Consider the following 16,946-nt stretch of genomic DNA (forward strand, 5'->3'; position numbering starts at 1 on the left):
TAATAAGATAATAATTTTTCGTGAAATCTCTTTATAATTTTCGATCTCAAGAAAATCATAAATTAATAAGTTATATAAACTGAAAAAAAAATATTACACTCTATTGAAATATGATTCAATAGTTGGCTGTTTTCCTTTAAAGATCAAGTCTATTTGGAGCTCATCTCTAACTTTTTTTATTGCATCCAATAGCTCCGGTGTTGTATTTTTGTATTGTATCATAAAGTTGTGAAGAGTGTTCGACGTCATAAGTGCTTCCTTTCGCATAACAGGCTCCAAAGACACCGTATCATCTTCGCCGTCATCCTCTGCATTGTTCTCAATGATAGTATCCACAATATCTTCTAAACTCTGAACATGCTTCATTTTCACCTGGGTAGTTCATTAGATTGTCGATATCCAAATTATTACGATAGCCACATCGATTGATCATAGTCTCGAGGTATTGAGTTTCTTAATCAAAAGTGGATTCATCCAAATTTCTTGCAACGTCACTAGCTGAACGAATTTTACAGTGTCGAAAGCAATTTGCTATTGTTTCTTTTCGAACATTTATCGTCCAAGCAGTGATTGCCAAATTGATAACATCAAGGACATTTATCTTCTCTGGATCAGATTGTCCCACCTCATAACCTTCCAATATTTTGCGGTAAAACCTTTTACGGTAATACATCTTGAAAGCTCTTATTATTCCAACATCGTAAGGTTGAATCTTTGATGTCATGTTGGGTGGCAAGAAGAACAACTCAACGTTTCTTAGCCCTTCAATATTTCTTGGATGTGCTGGACAATTATCCACCACAAGTAGAACTCTTCTACCATGCATCATTTGATCAAATGAATGAACATATTAATCAAAAAAGACACTAGTCATCCATGTTTTTTTGTTAGCTCGATACTGACAATCCAAGTTATTCATGTTGACATTCTTGAAGCAACGAGGCTTTGCATATTTCCCAATAATCCATAGAGGGATTTTTTCAGAGTCATCTTCATTGCAACAAATAACTACCGTCAGCCTTTCTTTATCTTGTTTTCTTCCTTCAAGTTGTTTTGTTGACAGTGAATGATTAGCTTGTAGCCTATAAAACAACCCAGTTTCATCTCTATTGAAAACATCTTTCATAGAGAACTGATCAACTGTACATGATTTTTTTTATGTCCACGAATCATTATTCTTCGTAATCATGAATGGTGTGAATCATAATTCCAATAAATAATTAAATTTATTTGATTAATCATATCTATTCACATATAAGTTTTTTTGGAATAAAGTAATATAATATTTTAACCATAATATTTAATTGTTTATCATATTAAATAACTTAATAATAATAATGTGATATTTTTATCACAGTAAAACATATTTTTTAATTTTAAAAAAATAAATTCTCACCTCCTCATGAAGATATTATTTTTGTGGGCAACATGGTCAATTTTTCTTTCGGAAATCATTATTTTCTAAGAATGTTATTCTTTAAAAACAAACCACGCATGAAAAACAAAAATTCCCAATATTAGATCCCGTAAAGCTTACAATTTTTCTTGTATCAATGCCCCCCTAAATATTAAAAAAACACGAAGAATTTATATAATTTTATGAAACCTAGGTTAGTGTAATGTATTTATTTATTTATTTATTTCCATTTTACATGTTTAACCAAAATAAAAATCCCCAAATAATTATATATTGATTTATTTCCAAATACAGCGCGTGGTGTTACCTTCCATGTTGATTGGTACAGTAATGCAAAAATGAAAAAGGATTGAAAAAAACATAACGATCTTAGCTGAGTTGTTTTTTTTTATACAAACCTTCTTTCCTTACAACTAGGAGCCGGTGAACATCGTTAATACTTAAACCAATCCCCGGTTGTACCAGTTACCCTTCTCCGTTCTCCGCTCTGTCACCGCTTCCATTTTCTTCCGTACGCGCACCCCTACCGGCACTTTCCGGTCACTAACTGTACCCTCCTCTTCATTACGAATAATAATTGAATATTGAATATCAATAAACAAATACCCTTCAGAATAATACTATATAATATAATTACCTTTTTTTTTTAAAAAAAAGATTAGAAAGCCAGAAAAAAAAGTAGAGAGAGAAAGACAGACGCTATCCCTTTGTCTCAGAGAAAGAAAGAAAATAAATTCTTTTTATTTTTTATTTCCAATTTTTTATTAATTTTATTTTTCTGCTTTGGGTTGTGATTCTGTGTGTGAGAAAATTCACTCAATTCGGATTGTGTCCTCCGTCCCGTTTCGTTCACCGCTTCTTTCTTTCTTTCTTTCATTTCTTTGATTTTTGCACAGAAAGAGAGAAACGAGAAACCTAATCGAATTTCCCTCTTTTTTTTTGTTTGCGTGCTGTGAAAATATTAATTTGAATTTGAGGAGCGGAGGATCCGAGTTAGGGTTTCCAATCGCAATTTTTTGAACCGAATCGGAATGCTGGTTCGGGACGCGGTTTCGAGGCAATTTTAGCTTCGATCTCAGGGGAATTGCTCGAATCTTAGGGTTAAGAAATGGACGTTGATTCCTCGATGGTGCCGGAGCCCGATCACGATCCGCCGGTGCAGAACCATGCCGAGAGAGACCAGCTAGGAGACTCACCGTCGCCGTCGTTGTCGGAGGGGGGCGGATCTCTGGCTCAGTCGCCGCCTCAACAACAGCAGCAGCAGCAGCAACAGCCGCCGCCGGCCACGGCGGCTCAGGTGCACCAGCCCAATTCTCTGGTTGGTCCGAGGCTCGCGCCGACATACTCAGTGGTAAATGCGATTTTGGAGAAGAAGGAGGACGGGCCCGGGCCGCGGTGCGGCCACACGTTGACGGCGGTGGCGGCGGTCGGAGAGGAGGGGACGTCGGGGTACATTGGTCCGAGGCTGATTTTGTTCGGCGGTGCCACTGCCCTTGAAGGGAATTCCGCGGCCTCAGGGACTCCTTCATCCGCCGGAAATGCTGGCATACGTATGTATTTTACTTTCCTTTTCGTGTTTTTGCTGAGTGTAGTTTGATTAGAATCTCGAAATTTAGAGCTGAATTAAATTTAGCTGCGCAACTATATATTTGTGTAGTTATTTTAGATGTTCAAATACAAAGGCTTCTATTGCGTTGTTTTTTTAGGATGATTTTTTTGGTCTTTGGTCCTAGAAACTTTGGTTCTCTAAAAGCTTGTTTTGTTGGATACTTCGTCCTGGGAACACAATGCAACCCTACGGGTTGAGAATATGTGGAATTTTTACCAATCTTGCTGTTTTGTAACAATGTTTCCCTTTTTTATGGTTTGTATAGAGTTTAATTTAAAACATTTCCATTTGCATGGCTTTCTGCCCCCCCATTTTAGGGGCAGGAAGTGGAGGGAAAAAACAGTACTAGGAAACTTTTCATTGAATTGGCTGTCTTTGCGTCTGATCAGTGGATTTAGTAGTTCTTTCTGTTATTTTCATTCACTTCTTATTCTGATCCATTCTGTTTCAATATATTTACTTCATCACTGCCTCTATGTTCATTTGTGTGCCAGAATTCTATTTCCATTATCACCTATGCCTCACCCATAGGCTGGGTTGGGCCAATGAACCCCATTCCTTTGCTTTGGATTATGGAATATTGTGTTTGTCTGAAGCTTTGAAGCTCAGATACTTCAAAAAGGGTAAAGTTATTGGTGTAATAATACACATATGCAATACGAATATCCTAGTTTTGTATCCAAGGAGCAACCTTCAATTTTCTTTTATTTATTATTTATTTTTTATTTTTAAATTTTGTTGACTGATATATGCTTGGGATATGCCTCTGTATCTGTAAAGCTATAGGCAATTATATATAGCTAAGACTACTTTTGAATAGGATAAATGATGCTTTCTGTCACACTCCAACAGGTTAAGGAAAAATATGTAAATTCTTGTGAAGGGAGAGATATGTTCAAGGGGAAGATATGTAACTATAATTTTTTTTGGTAATGATCACAAGTATTTTTTATTGTAAATTAAGATCATCATCCACTGATATAGTCATGTATTAATGAGATATAGTCATGTATTAATGAGAAAAGATCAACATCTCTATACAAACATTCTGCATTTATGTGAAGTATTGTTTTTTTAATTCATGTTAACATATCTAACCCATTTATTATATCTTGAATTTTTACAAAATTTATGTATTCCTTTATCCATGTCATATTGTGTCTGTGTTGCATTTAGTATCTAGGCTTCGTTTGTCTGAACTTTTTTATTTCCTTTCTTCCTATTGCTTTCTTTGCTGTTGTATGACTCGCATATATATATTGGTAAGTTTTTTTGTTTGAGATGCTGATTGTGATGTATCATGAAAACATTCCTTTGAGTCCATGAAAACTTGGGATTCAAAAAAAGAACCTGTTGTATCTGTCAAGAGATGGTTGTTTGCATATTTGGCTTTCTTATTTCCTGAATATCTGGTTTCTCATAAATTGCTGCTTAAAGTATTATCAATAGTAAATTGACCTAAATTATGGGCCATACATGGTTGGTTTCACATGGTTGATGGTTGGTTGTTGCTGTTTGTCGTGTGATTATTTTTTCTTTGAAAATATCTGTTATTTGGTATACTACTGATCAAAGAAGAAAAATAAAAAACAAGCAGATTAAGAATGTTTGATTTCTCATCTAGGCCCAAGTACTATTGTTTTATTCAAGCAATATAGTTCACATTTCCTCATGGTGGACATGCCTTGCTCTATATCATAATTTACTGTCTACTTTTGAATGTCATTTGAAGCTCCATACAATGATTGTGTAATGTTTGAAGTTCAAGTAGGATGATGCTCATGTTCATTATTTCTAGTGCATGCCCATGTCAGAAACTAAACACTGTAGTGAAAACTGGATTAGGTGCAATCATTTCTAATTGAATGGGGTTTTGCATCATCTGCTATCATGTGAGGGATGCTTCAAGATGAACAATCTTTTGTTTAGATTTTGTACACCCCCTCCCCCCCATGTATAAGAACTGATATTGATTGGATTCGTTAGTATTTATGGTAGAAATTTGTCATGATTGGTATATTTCATTTGCTCTGCAGGTTTAGCTGGTGCCACTGCTGATGTCCACTGTTATGATGTCATAAGTAATAAATGGTCTAGGTAAGCTCAGAACTAGGCTCTTTCCAGCCTTTGTTAAGGTTTAAATTATGCTTGTATAACCTTGTGTACTTTGCTTCATTGCTTATAAGGAAATGTAATGCAGGATAACTCCCATTGGCGAGCCTCCAACCCCAAGGGCTGCACATGTGGCAACTGCTGTGGGTACCATGGTAGTTATTCAGGTAGTGTGGAGAGGTTATTTCTCAAGTTATCTTAGTATCGGTTAATTTTTTCCCTTTAAAAGAATACCTTAATTCTTAGTGGAGTATTTGCACCGTAAAACAGGGTGGCATTGGCCCTGCTGGTTTGTCTGCAGAGGACCTTCATGTTCTTGATCTCACACAGCAACGGCCACGATGGCATAGGTTAGAACAGTAACCTATGTTTTCTTTTCCTCTTGAATGCCGCTTATCTGATCCAGTGGGTTTTTAATGTCTTTAGAGTTGGTGTTCCTGGCCCTGGACCGGGACCACGCTATGGACATGTTATGGCTTTGGTGGGGCAGAGGTATCTCATGGCAATCGGAGGCAATGATGGTAACTACCTGAATGCTCCCATTTACATTTTTCATGTTTGCTTTGAATGTAAATTTATTGGATGTTAACTTGTTTTATCCCTGCTTTCCAGGAAAGAGACCTTTGGCTGATGTATGGGCCTTGGACACAGCCGCCAAGCCTTATGAATGGCGCAAGTTGGAGCCAGAAGGAGAGGGTCCACCTCCATGCATGTACTGTCTCCATGAAATTTACCTTTCTTGACTTTTGTGTGTGTGTGTGTGTATTGTACCTCTCCTGTTCCGTAGCCTTTGATGTCATGAACTAGGTTCTGGTGGCTACCTCTAAGTGATTGTAATTGAGTTGAATAGATTTAAGTCCTCTGTTTCCACTTTGTGAATTTATGTAGACATGTTGGTTTGTTAGATTGATATGCTTGTGAATTGATGTAGATATGTTGGTTCCTTAGACTGATATGCTTTGGGGTTAAATTTATTTGGCCAAATGGCAATTTTAGTCCCCCTTTAATTCCTGATCTGTGATTTTAGTCCCCCAAATTATTTTCCCGCAATTTTAGTCCTCACATTTTTTAAAATCCGCAATTTTTATCCATTCCTCAATTTTGCATACCTTTATTTCTGGAAGAAGCACGAAATGTTAAATGCTTCATTATTGTGTAATGGAAAAGGCTCCTATAAAGTGAGTTTGTATTTAAGTTAGCAAATAATAAAGGTGTATCCACCTTCAATTTAATAAATTACATTGTAATCTTAAGCCTTAACCCACTAAATGATGCAAGGATGAATATGCCCTTTGTTGCTCAGTTGGAGGCTAACTAGCTAGAGGAGCTTTTTCCTTCTGTAATTTACTTTATCAATCATGAAACTTTTTGCTAAAGTCTTTCTTAGCATTAATATTCTATTTTTTAAATGAAATAGGTTCACTATTGCTGTGTTTTACTGTTTTTTCTGAGCTCAAGAGTGTACTTTTAAGAACCTCGATAATGTTATCAAATAACTCAAACTTTCCTTGTCTTTATTTAAGTTGTCTGTCATTTTGTACTTAGATTTTCTTATAATTTGGGGTTGAGTTGCTGTTTTGTCATTTACTTTTGAGTAGGTATGCAACTGCCAGTGCACGCTCTGATGGGCTTCTTCTGCTTTGTGGAGGGAGGGATGCCAATAGTGTTGTGAGTTATCTATTCAGAAATTTTCACCTTTTTATTCTATCATGTGATTTGCCTAGGAGTTTCCTAGTACAAGTTTACCTTAGTTTGTCATTGAAATTACTCTTCTTCCTCTTTATGCCCTTGTGGCTTGCCTGTATGGTGGCCTATCCAGATTCCAGAGTTATCTATGGTGATGAGAATAGTTAAATATCCCTTTTTCTTAACCTACATCTGTAGCTTAAGATTGTTTTCCAACCTATCATGATAATTAGGTCCGTGTCTGCCTGGTTACTATATAAGTAAATATTATGATAGAGAAGAGAAGTAAACTAGGGGTGAAAACGAGGTATGGTCAAGAGTTGAAAAAAAAAACAGAGATACTAGGAGCATAACAGGTTACAGGAAAGTCAATTTCTTGTGCAAATTGGATTGATCCAAAGAATGGTGGCTTCCTTTCAATATTTTATAAATAAGTGATGCACTGTTTATGGGCTTGGCTTGAATGTGATGCATATCAAGGGAGAGAGCAATGTGAGGCTGGCAAAACTGTGGAAAATAATATCTAAATCCTATTGAAACTGCTGTTGAGCAAAAGAATTTAGTATAGAGGGAACTTTGGACTTCCAGCAAGTTTTGTCTAGGAGAAACTTTAGACAGTTAGGGGAATAAGTGAGAAATTGGTGGTGGATAAAAAAGAGAATAATCCAGAAACGTGCAGAGTCCAAACCCTTGTATCAATGCACAGAAGCAAGTAGATTCAACTGAATTAAAAAAATGATGAGTACTTACCTTGCCTACCCATATTACTGAAGTTTTTTCTCCTTTAAAATCCCAATATATAAGGAGCAGCTTGATTAGAATAGAGATTATTTGTTGGCTATTATCAAGGGACAGATACAGTTTCCTTCTAGGCATCATCATAAAACTTTATATGGGTGCCATCACATAGATTAAGAGTGATCAGTGGTTTGAAAGAAATATAAGAGATATAAACATCCATGGATTAGCGCAAGTAGAAGTAATCACCGGATTGACATCTCCATCCATTCTGATTTAAACTGTACTTACTCTTGATAAGTGATTGCTTCAACTTGCTTCCTTATAGAGGTATGTCTTTGAAGGAAAAGTCGATGACCACATTACCACCATTTTTTCAAAATAAAGCACAAAATCCAACAAGTAGCAAGATAATCACTCTGTAGATCACACTCCCCTGACCAAGCAAAGTCTGTATCTTCATTTTCTCCACCATTTTTACCTCTCCATTTGGTACACATTTTTTTTAATTAATCTCGGTACTCGTGCATTTAATTTGAAAATCTTACTTACCCATGTATAGAATTGGTATGAAATCTGCTGATAAATAATTGAATATTTTCTTATTGATGTTTAAGTTGAAATAGACAAGCTAGATAATACTTTTGGTGGTAGCCCATTGAAAAATTCAACAACTCTACGAAATCTCTAATTGCTTAGGCAGGCTATCACCTGCTAGTCAATATTGGCAACTCTCCTTTCAGATGTCCTTGATAGTTACGGCTATTTTATGTTTGACCTCATCTATTGATAGTTATTCTTCTTATTGTTAAAATAGGAAAAAAAAAGATATAATGGACTGAAAGCTGTGTCAGAATACACTGCAGATGTGTGTTTATATAGGTCAATTACACATTTTTTTTGGATGGGCAAATGTTAGTTGTTAGTTTGTTAGTTTTTGTTAACTGGGGCATTCGAACCCACAACACATCCCTCCTTCCCGTCACCCTTTACCACCAAGTCAACTTTATATTTCTTGGTTCATTACACATACGTAGAGGATATTTTTTTCCTCTAAATCAAACATTATGTTCCTATTAACCACTATTATTAATAGAATCAGAACATTATATTCTGATCTTCAATACTTATCAACAAACAGTAATTGATGGATTCATGTGATTCTGTTTAATTTCTGTTAAATACTTTTATGTGATCCTATTGAATTGCTTACTTCTAACCTTTCCCCAAACTTTGTATTATAGCCATTGTCAAGTGCATATGGACTTGCTAAGCATAGAGATGGTCGTTGGGAATGGGCCATTGCCCCTGGTGTCTCGCCATCTCCAAGATATCAGCATGCAGCGGTATGATTTTGTTTTATTTTTTTTTTCTTAGTTGGTCATATGTTCCAAGGATTGTAAATTTGTAATATACTTGTTTAATGATTTCAGGTATTTGTTAATGCAAGGCTCCATGTGTCTGGTGGGGCCCTTGGAGGAGGACGGATGGTTGAAGATTCATCGAGTGTTGCAGGTGCTTGATTATAGTGTTGCTTAAAATTTGCATTTTGGCTGGTTCATTTTTGCCGTGTTTGATCTTGGGTAAAGTGCAGAGGTATAACTTTGCCATGCTTGATCTTGGGTAAGGTGAAGAGGTATAACTGTTGACTGAAAGAGAAATGGCTTAGATTGTAATAAAATACATGCACATGTAAAACAAACAATGAAGTTGTTAAAATATATTCCTTTAATTTTTACATCAACTATTAAGACTTTGTACTTTATTATCCTCTAAAGTGTATTTGTCACTTTTGAGAAGCTAAATCATACAAACTATTTATTGGTCTTTATGACCTTGGTCACTCTTCCTCTACTCTCCTGTACATATATTTTCATTTTGACAGAAGGATGACTTTTCTTATGGTGAAATCGAGACAGAGAATATTCTTGTGGAAATCTGGATCTGTTATAAGCAATAACAAATACTTTTGGAAGTTTCATTACTGTTGTACTTGTAGCTACTGTTTATAGGGTAGCTTGCTGGTGCCTAGTTGCCACTCTAATTTTTAGTTATTTTTTTCCAGTGGTCATTTTTTTCGTATGTGAAAACAAGATTTATTGTTATGCCAATTAATGCTGCATTTAGAAGTTTTTTGTTGTTGTTTTTGCTTGTTTGTATAGTGTTGGACACTGCTGCTGGTGTTTGGTGTGATACCAAATCTGTTGTTACCAGTCCAAGAACGGGTAGATACAGCGCTGATGCAGCAGGTGGAGATGCTGCAGTTGAGTTGACACGGCGTTGTAGGCATGCGGCTGCTGCTATTGGCGACTTAATTTTTATTTATGGTGGTTTACGTGGCGGTAAGTCTTAAAATTGATGTTCCTTGTATTCATCTAAATGGAGTTTTTTTTTTCTTCTTTTTTTGCTTCACGATGCATGATTGTTTGATCAATGTAGTTCACTAGGTCAGGCTGCTTTCTGTTGACGATTTAGTTACTTCATTGTATTTGATTTACATGTTTCATTTTTGTTGAATTTGTTACTTTTCTTTATTTTTGTTCGGACTCAAAGCAGATGGTATAGAGTGCTAATGTCTTCTATTAGAGTATGAATTGTTAAATGGTGCTAGGATAAGAGTTGGGAGATAGAAACTTATGAATTATTGCTCAAATCACATGATCACCTTAGCTTCAATTCTTTTGATCAGATGCATGTTTAGCTAGGTGCTCTGAGAAAAAAACTTGAGTTGAGAAGAAGAGCACATCTAGACTGTTTTAAGAGAAACATTGGGGTATTAGTGTATTACTATTCAACTAGGTTTACTATTGGCTCATGCTATGAGTGAACAGTTACAAGAGATAATTCCAACTAAGACAGTTGCTGAATTCTTTTTTTCTTTAAATATATGTGTGTGTGTGTGTGAATGGATGGCCAGTCAATTCCTGTTGATCTTGCAAGCTGAGATGTGGTCTTGTGCTTGCTTTGGTATTTTATATTGTGACGAGTTCTAATTTTTTTCTTGACGTGTATGACTGACCATGGTGTATTACGTGTTTGCTGCAGGTGTCTTGCTGGATGACCTACTTGTTGCTGAAGATCTTGCTGCTGCTGAAACAACAACTGCTGCTTCACATGCTGCAGCAGCAGCAGCTGCGTCTAATGTACAAGCTGGACGGCTACCTGGACGGTATGGATTTATTGATGATAGAACAAGGCAAACCATGCCCGAAGCAGCTTCTGATGGTTCAGTAGTTTTGGGAAATCCAGTTGCCCCCCCTGTAAATGGCGATATGTATACTGATATCAGCACTGAAAATGCCTTGCTCCCGGGAACTAGGTATGGCGGTTTTTATCATCTGATCATCTATTTGGGTGAAGTATTAAATTGTTACTTGAGAAATGCTAGCAACACACACTATTATTGATTGAAATTTATTGAAAATTGCAAATTTTTGTGGGTCTCATCTCTCATTTAATGACTCTCCTAATTGTGGTTTTCAACAAGTTTCAACCAATGGGAGAGGGTGTGTTAGGGGAAGTTTATTAGAGAGTGTGTTGTTAACACTTCTCTTGTTACTTTGGCTTTGTCATTCATTTGAAGAATTTTGAACAGGCGAACGAGCAAAGGAGTTGAGTATCTAGTTGAAGCATCAGCTGCGGAAGCTGAAGCTATCAGTGCCACACTGGCTGCTGCTAAGGCACGGCAAGTGAACGGTGAAGTGGAATTGCCTGACCGAGACCGTGGGGCTGAGGCAACACCTAGTGGGAAACAGATATCTTCCTTGATTAAGCCTGATTCTGCTGGGTCAAATAGCATTCCTCCTGGTGGAGTGAGGCTGCATCACAGAGCTGTGAGTAATACATTTTCTATTTCCAAGGAAAATTTATGCTGTCAGTAATGTTAAAGCCCCATATCAATTTTCTGGAATTTTCTGCAGGTGGTTGTTGCTGCAGAGACTGGTGGAGCATTAGGTGGCATGGTTAGACAGCTTTCAATTGATCAGTTTGAGAATGAAGGCAGGCGGGTCAGTTATGGGACTCCTGAAAGTGCAACAGCTGCTAGAAAATTATTAGACCGGCAGATGTCTATCAATAGTGTCCCAAAGAAGGTAGTGACTTGTCTCTATAATTAGTTGTAATTGAGTAGAATATTCGTACAATCAGGAAAATGCTTAATGTTCTTCCACTATCAATAGTTGTTGCCACATTGTTGAAAGAGTTTGACCTGTCTAATAGTGGTTATCATGGTCAAACTCTTTTTAATGAAGTGAAAACTGAACACATGATTGGATGATAGTGTGGAAACTTTTAACACTACTAGTACTAGTGGATCAAAATTAAATTTTATTAAAAGTAATACATATTTTATCTAATAATTAGGCAATGGTAGTGGATCAGGTGCACTATATCTCTATATCTAATTGGTTTAACTTAAAATGAACTATTAAAAATTGTCCGCTTGACCTATCAAATCTGGGAGCCATGAGTAGGGTCAGGTGCAGAACATTTGATAAGCCTTGTTCATTAACCTTCCTTTGTTGGCATTACCTACTCTTTCACACCCTTGTGTTGAATCCTGATTTTCTTTTATGTCTCCATGTTGGTTTTTCCATAACTGTTATGTTGAATCATCCACCATGTTGTCTTTAAGCTATGTTCAACTTGTTTCTTAAGGAGTTTCCGGACCTTTTTTTGTAGGTTGTAGCTCACCTTTTAAAGCCTCGTGGCTGGAAACCGCCCGTTCGCCGACAGTTTTTCTTAGACTGCAATGAAATTGCAGATCTTTGTGATAGTGCAGAACGCATATTTTCAAGTGAACCGAGTGTCTTACAGCTTAGGGCTCCAATTAAAATATTTGGTGATTTGCATGGGCAATTTGGAGATCTCATGCGCCTCTTTGAAGAGTATGGTGCACCATCAACTGCTGGTGACATAGCGTAAGTTCCTTAGTTACCATGGATTGTTTTATATGTAAATGTGAATGAAGAAGTTACTGTGTGCCACTAGCTATATCCTCTGGGTCAATAGTTATTTATCAGCGGCTCAGCGCGTGTCTAAGCATGTGTCTAAGCATGATTGATAATATATTAAGATGTCAAAAACAGAACCTGCTTTTAATTTTATTGCCAGTGGGTTTGCTTTCATAATGTGGTTTGAACATCTGTGGAGTCTAGCTGTACAATGTGTTGTTTTTAAAATCAGACCAACCATTGGACCAAAGGCGCTGATTTGCAGTTCATTGGTTCATTGTGGTTGAAGTAGAGGGTCTACTTGGTGGTAATAATAAAATATATATTGTTAATATTGTATATTATGCACTAGTATAAAATTATAAAAATAATAAGTGAAATTTTAAATTAGCAGAAAAGGATCATATTACATGTTCTACAGGATGAAAAATTATTGATAAATTGTTAAATAATAGCAAAATGTGTAGATATCATATGAGCCTTTATTTATTTAAACAATATAAACAATTTATTTTTTCTGAGAAGACCTGTTCAAATAAGTTTCTGTGTCAGTTCTTACCCACCTTTTACCACTTTGGTTGGTTTTTTGGCCAGTTTTCTGCTGCACCAGTTTTTTGGGGCTGTCCAAACCAATGATCTGACTGATTCTCTATTCATCCAGTCAAAGTTACTGGTCTGGTCCAGTTTTAGTAACTATGAAGTTAAATTCATTAGTTTTTATACACTTGTTATGATCTTTTATCTTTGAGTGCAAGTTCTTGTGATTGATTATCCAACTCAGCATTTTATAGTGATCTCATGCTATTTTCAATTTTTTATATCTTTGCATTGTAACCTACCTAGTTGGCTAGCTTGCACCAATTTATATGATACATGTATTCCCTTTGCAAAATAGTATGATGTACCATTGTTTTTGTAGATTATTTTTCTATTCTCTAAATGGGATTTGTCCTGGCCCTGGGCATACCACTAATTACTAGTTTGGTTCTTAGATTTAGTCAATATAAGCAAATGAATTGTTATATTTATTTATATTGATTGGAGAGTTTCTGATTACAAACAAGAGAATAAATGATTAATAGGTTTTTTTCTCCTCTCCCTCATGACTGGCTAGCACAATATTTTGTATGGACTATTTTTAGTATTTTATTGCAAGTGAGTTAGGCATTTAATTTCCTTTGATGCTAATTTTGTATACATGACTATCAGATATATCGACTATCTATTCCTCGGAGATTATGTTGATAGGGGCCAACACAGCCTGGAAACTATTAGCCTTCTGCTTGCTCTGAAGGTAATGTGGATGAATAGGTTATCTTTTTGTTTTGTTTGTCAAGTTTGATGGCATCAGGTTTATGCATGGGGTTATTTGGATTTTGCAGGTTGAGTATCCAAACAATGTACATTTAATACGTGGAAACCATGAAGCTGCAGATATTAATGCCCTTTTTGGTTTCCGAATTGAGTGCATTGAGAGGATGGTAAGGAATTTCATATTTCATAGTGGACAAGATTTTCTATTCTTATTTGGCACTCAGGCAACCTTTGTAATTTGCTGATAGGGTGAGAGAGACGGAATTTGGACATGGCACCGTATAAACCGTCTGTTTAATTGGCTTCCTCTAGCAGCCCTAATTGAGAAAAAAATTATTTGCATGCATGGTGGTATTGGTCGTTCAATAAATCATGTGGAACAAATTGAGAATATTCAGCGTCCAATTACGATGGAAGCAGGATCAATTGTGCTTATGGATCTATTATGGTTTGTGCATTTGTATACTCAAACATGTTTGTGACAATTTATTTCATGTCCTTTTGGAAGAATGACAGCATGAAATGTTTCTCTAGGTCTGATCCTACAGAGAATGACAGTGTTGAAGGACTGCGACCAAATGCTAGGGGTCCAGGATTAGTCACTTTTGGGGTGAGTGATTTTTATTTGGTATTTTGTAAATTGGTAATTATTTTGTTTGTTAGCTTCCTGGAGAATGATATAAATAGATTCAAGATTTGATATTTCTAAATTTGACAATAAATATATCAAGTGCTTAATTTTTATATGCTGTCATTTTAAATATTTTACGTTGTTATCCAATCAAAATTTATCCTAAATATGACTTTTAAAGTAATTATTATGAAGTCAACAATCTTACATACATGACAATGTATGATTGGATGATAGTGAATAAAATCTTTACAAAATCAGGACATTCTAATTCAATCTGTGTATTAATACTGATCAATACAGGTTTTTTGTTTTGTTTATTATTTTTTTAGTTTCTTGGATAATGATATTAAATTCGATCAATACAGGTTTATGTGATTGAATTAGATAATTTTTAATGCTCATGTATTAATTGTTTTATTATTCGAGAAATTCATATTGATGTATTAGTGACTCTGAATTTTGAAGCATTATTTGTAACTTTTCAAATCGATTGTGCAGTGTTTATGCCCTGAAACTTTTGTAATTGTAACATGCATCTGTTAAGACAATTATTTTTGAAGCTATGCTTTAATAAGTTGAAAAAACTCCAAAACTCATTACTTCATTTTGTTAGTGCCATCATTTCGATTTGCTGTACTGCCCATCTCAAATCTCATTTATTCCCTTCCCATTTGCTTACGTTATTGTTAATGCCAACATTTGATATTTCATCTAATTTGAAGAATTACTTTTTATGATGGCTGTTATTTTTACTCTTATAGGCACTTGCCTTGGATGTTGTCTGTGCTTTCTTAATTTTTAGGCTTGTCCTAGTGTTACTTTAATATGTTAAACTTGCATATGTACTATTATGCTCATCTTTAATCGGTCTTACTGTTGCAGCCTGATCGTGTAATGGAATTTTGCAACAACAATGATCTTCAGCTGATTGTTCGTGCACATGAATGTGTGATGGATGGCTTTGAGCGTTTTGCCCAGGGACATTTGATCACACTTTTCTCTGCTACAAACTACTGTGGTATTTGTTACTAGCTTCTACATTGCACCTCCACAGATAATTCTCCCTTCTAAATTTTGGCACTTTATTGTGTCAATAGGTACGGCAAATAATGCTGGGGCAATATTAGTTTTGGGTAGAGATCTCGTTGTGGTTCCTAAATTGATTCATCCATTACCGCCTGCAATTTCTTCACCAGATACGTCACCAGAACGTCATATTGAGGATACATGGATGCAGGTATTTCTTAGTGCTGTGTAATATTGCGCCTATTAAATGAATATGTTCGCATCTAAAATGAATTTTGAGCTGATCATTTTACAGTATTATGGGACTAGAGCTGTATTTTTGCAGTTTACTTTTTTGGTATTCATACATTTTCTTGTTTTGGGTAAAAACCGTATATAGGAGTTGAATGCTAACAGACCACCAACACCAACTAGAGGCCGTCCTCAAGTAACAAATGACCGAGGTTCTCTTGCTTGGATATAGTTATTTATTAGTAAGAATGGCCCTATTGTTTATGCCTTGACGGCTTGTGCTATCGCCTGAATTTCCGGTGTTACGAATATGACATGATGTCGTTTACGGGGTATTCAAGTTCGTGATATAATACCCGCAGAAAGCTTGAAGGACCAAGCTTTCATTTGTCCTGGTTCTCATCACTCGATCATCTGGCCTGTAGAAGATCCAAGTCCGAGAAGCAAAGCAAAGTTGGTAGCCACTGCTAAGTTGGTTCACTTTGACAAAAGCTAGAAGTTGCAGTATGGGTTCCCACCCACCTGTTGTAAATTGAGCCCGTAGGGTACAAAATCAAGGTCATGGATGTCCGTGTGGCTATTTTTCTCATTATTTTTTACAAATTTTTTTTACTCATTGTCCCTAGGTTATTGTTTTTTTTTTTCATTTTATATTTTTAAATCAAGAGGACAAGGGTTTCTTTTCTCTTTTTCTGTGATGGTGAGATATATAAATCAGAAAATCTTTCTTGGGGGTCCATGTATCATAGGGGTGTTGCTTTGTGTAATTCCCATCCATGCTCTGTACAACTAATTTTTGTGTGAATCAACATATTCTGACAGAAATGTGAATTTTGGGAATAGAATTTTGTATATTGCCTTATGCTGCAAATAGCTTAGACTGTTTCCTAAGATATATAACAGTTGCCGGCAGTGACCTATAAAAAAAATTTTAGTTGTAGGGGTACCTATTTATATTTATAAATCAGTGCTTTAGTTTTTGCATTATATATATGATAAACATTTACTTTTATATAATTAAAATTAAAATTATAAGTAAGTAATTTTAATATATCATTATATTGTAATTGAAATTCATAATATATTTGAATATATAATTTATATATTAGATTTATAATGAATTTTAAATTGTGACAATTATTTGGAAAAAAAATGAAATTCAATTTAGAAATGAAGATAAAAGATGGTGGATTAAAAATGCAGTTAGGACATTCTAATATATAAGAT

The 16,946-nt window shown here is 35.6% G+C and overlaps 1 protein-coding gene and 1 pseudogene across 2 annotated transcripts; one reads left to right on the forward strand and one right to left on the reverse strand.

Moving 5' to 3' along the window:
• Positions 1–93: 93 nt before the first annotated feature.
• LOC114375057 lies at positions 94–1,843 on the reverse strand (annotated as a pseudogene).
• A 275-nt stretch (positions 1,844–2,118) lies between these two features.
• On the forward strand, positions 2,119–16,614 carry LOC114375059 (serine/threonine-protein phosphatase BSL3). Of its 2 annotated transcripts, none has more exons than XM_028332802.1 (21): positions 2,119–2,967; positions 5,063–5,123; positions 5,227–5,305; positions 5,409–5,488; positions 5,565–5,659; positions 5,751–5,850; positions 6,737–6,806; positions 8,807–8,908; positions 8,996–9,077; positions 9,725–9,904; positions 10,608–10,881; positions 11,146–11,395; positions 11,483–11,653; positions 12,243–12,481; positions 13,724–13,808; positions 13,897–13,995; positions 14,077–14,276; positions 14,363–14,438; positions 15,345–15,480; positions 15,560–15,699; positions 15,868–16,614. In XM_028332802.1, the coding sequence occupies exons 1-21, from the start codon at positions 2,526–2,528 to the stop codon at positions 15,949–15,951; spliced, it is 3,045 nt and encodes a 1,014-aa protein (XP_028188603.1). In that variant the 5' UTR covers positions 2,119–2,525; the 3' UTR covers positions 15,952–16,614. The 2 variants fall into 2 exon arrangements, with proteins under 2 accessions (XP_028188603.1, XP_028188604.1); XM_028332803.1 differs by having other exon boundaries at positions 2,121–2,967; positions 11,158–11,395.
• The last annotated feature ends 332 nt before the right edge of the window (positions 16,615–16,946 follow it).

The sequence above is a fragment of the Glycine soja genome, chromosome 11 (genome assembly GCF_004193775.1).
Source record: "Glycine soja cultivar W05 chromosome 11, ASM419377v2, whole genome shotgun sequence".
NCBI classification, from domain to species: domain Eukaryota; kingdom Viridiplantae; phylum Streptophyta; class Magnoliopsida; order Fabales; family Fabaceae; genus Glycine; species Glycine soja.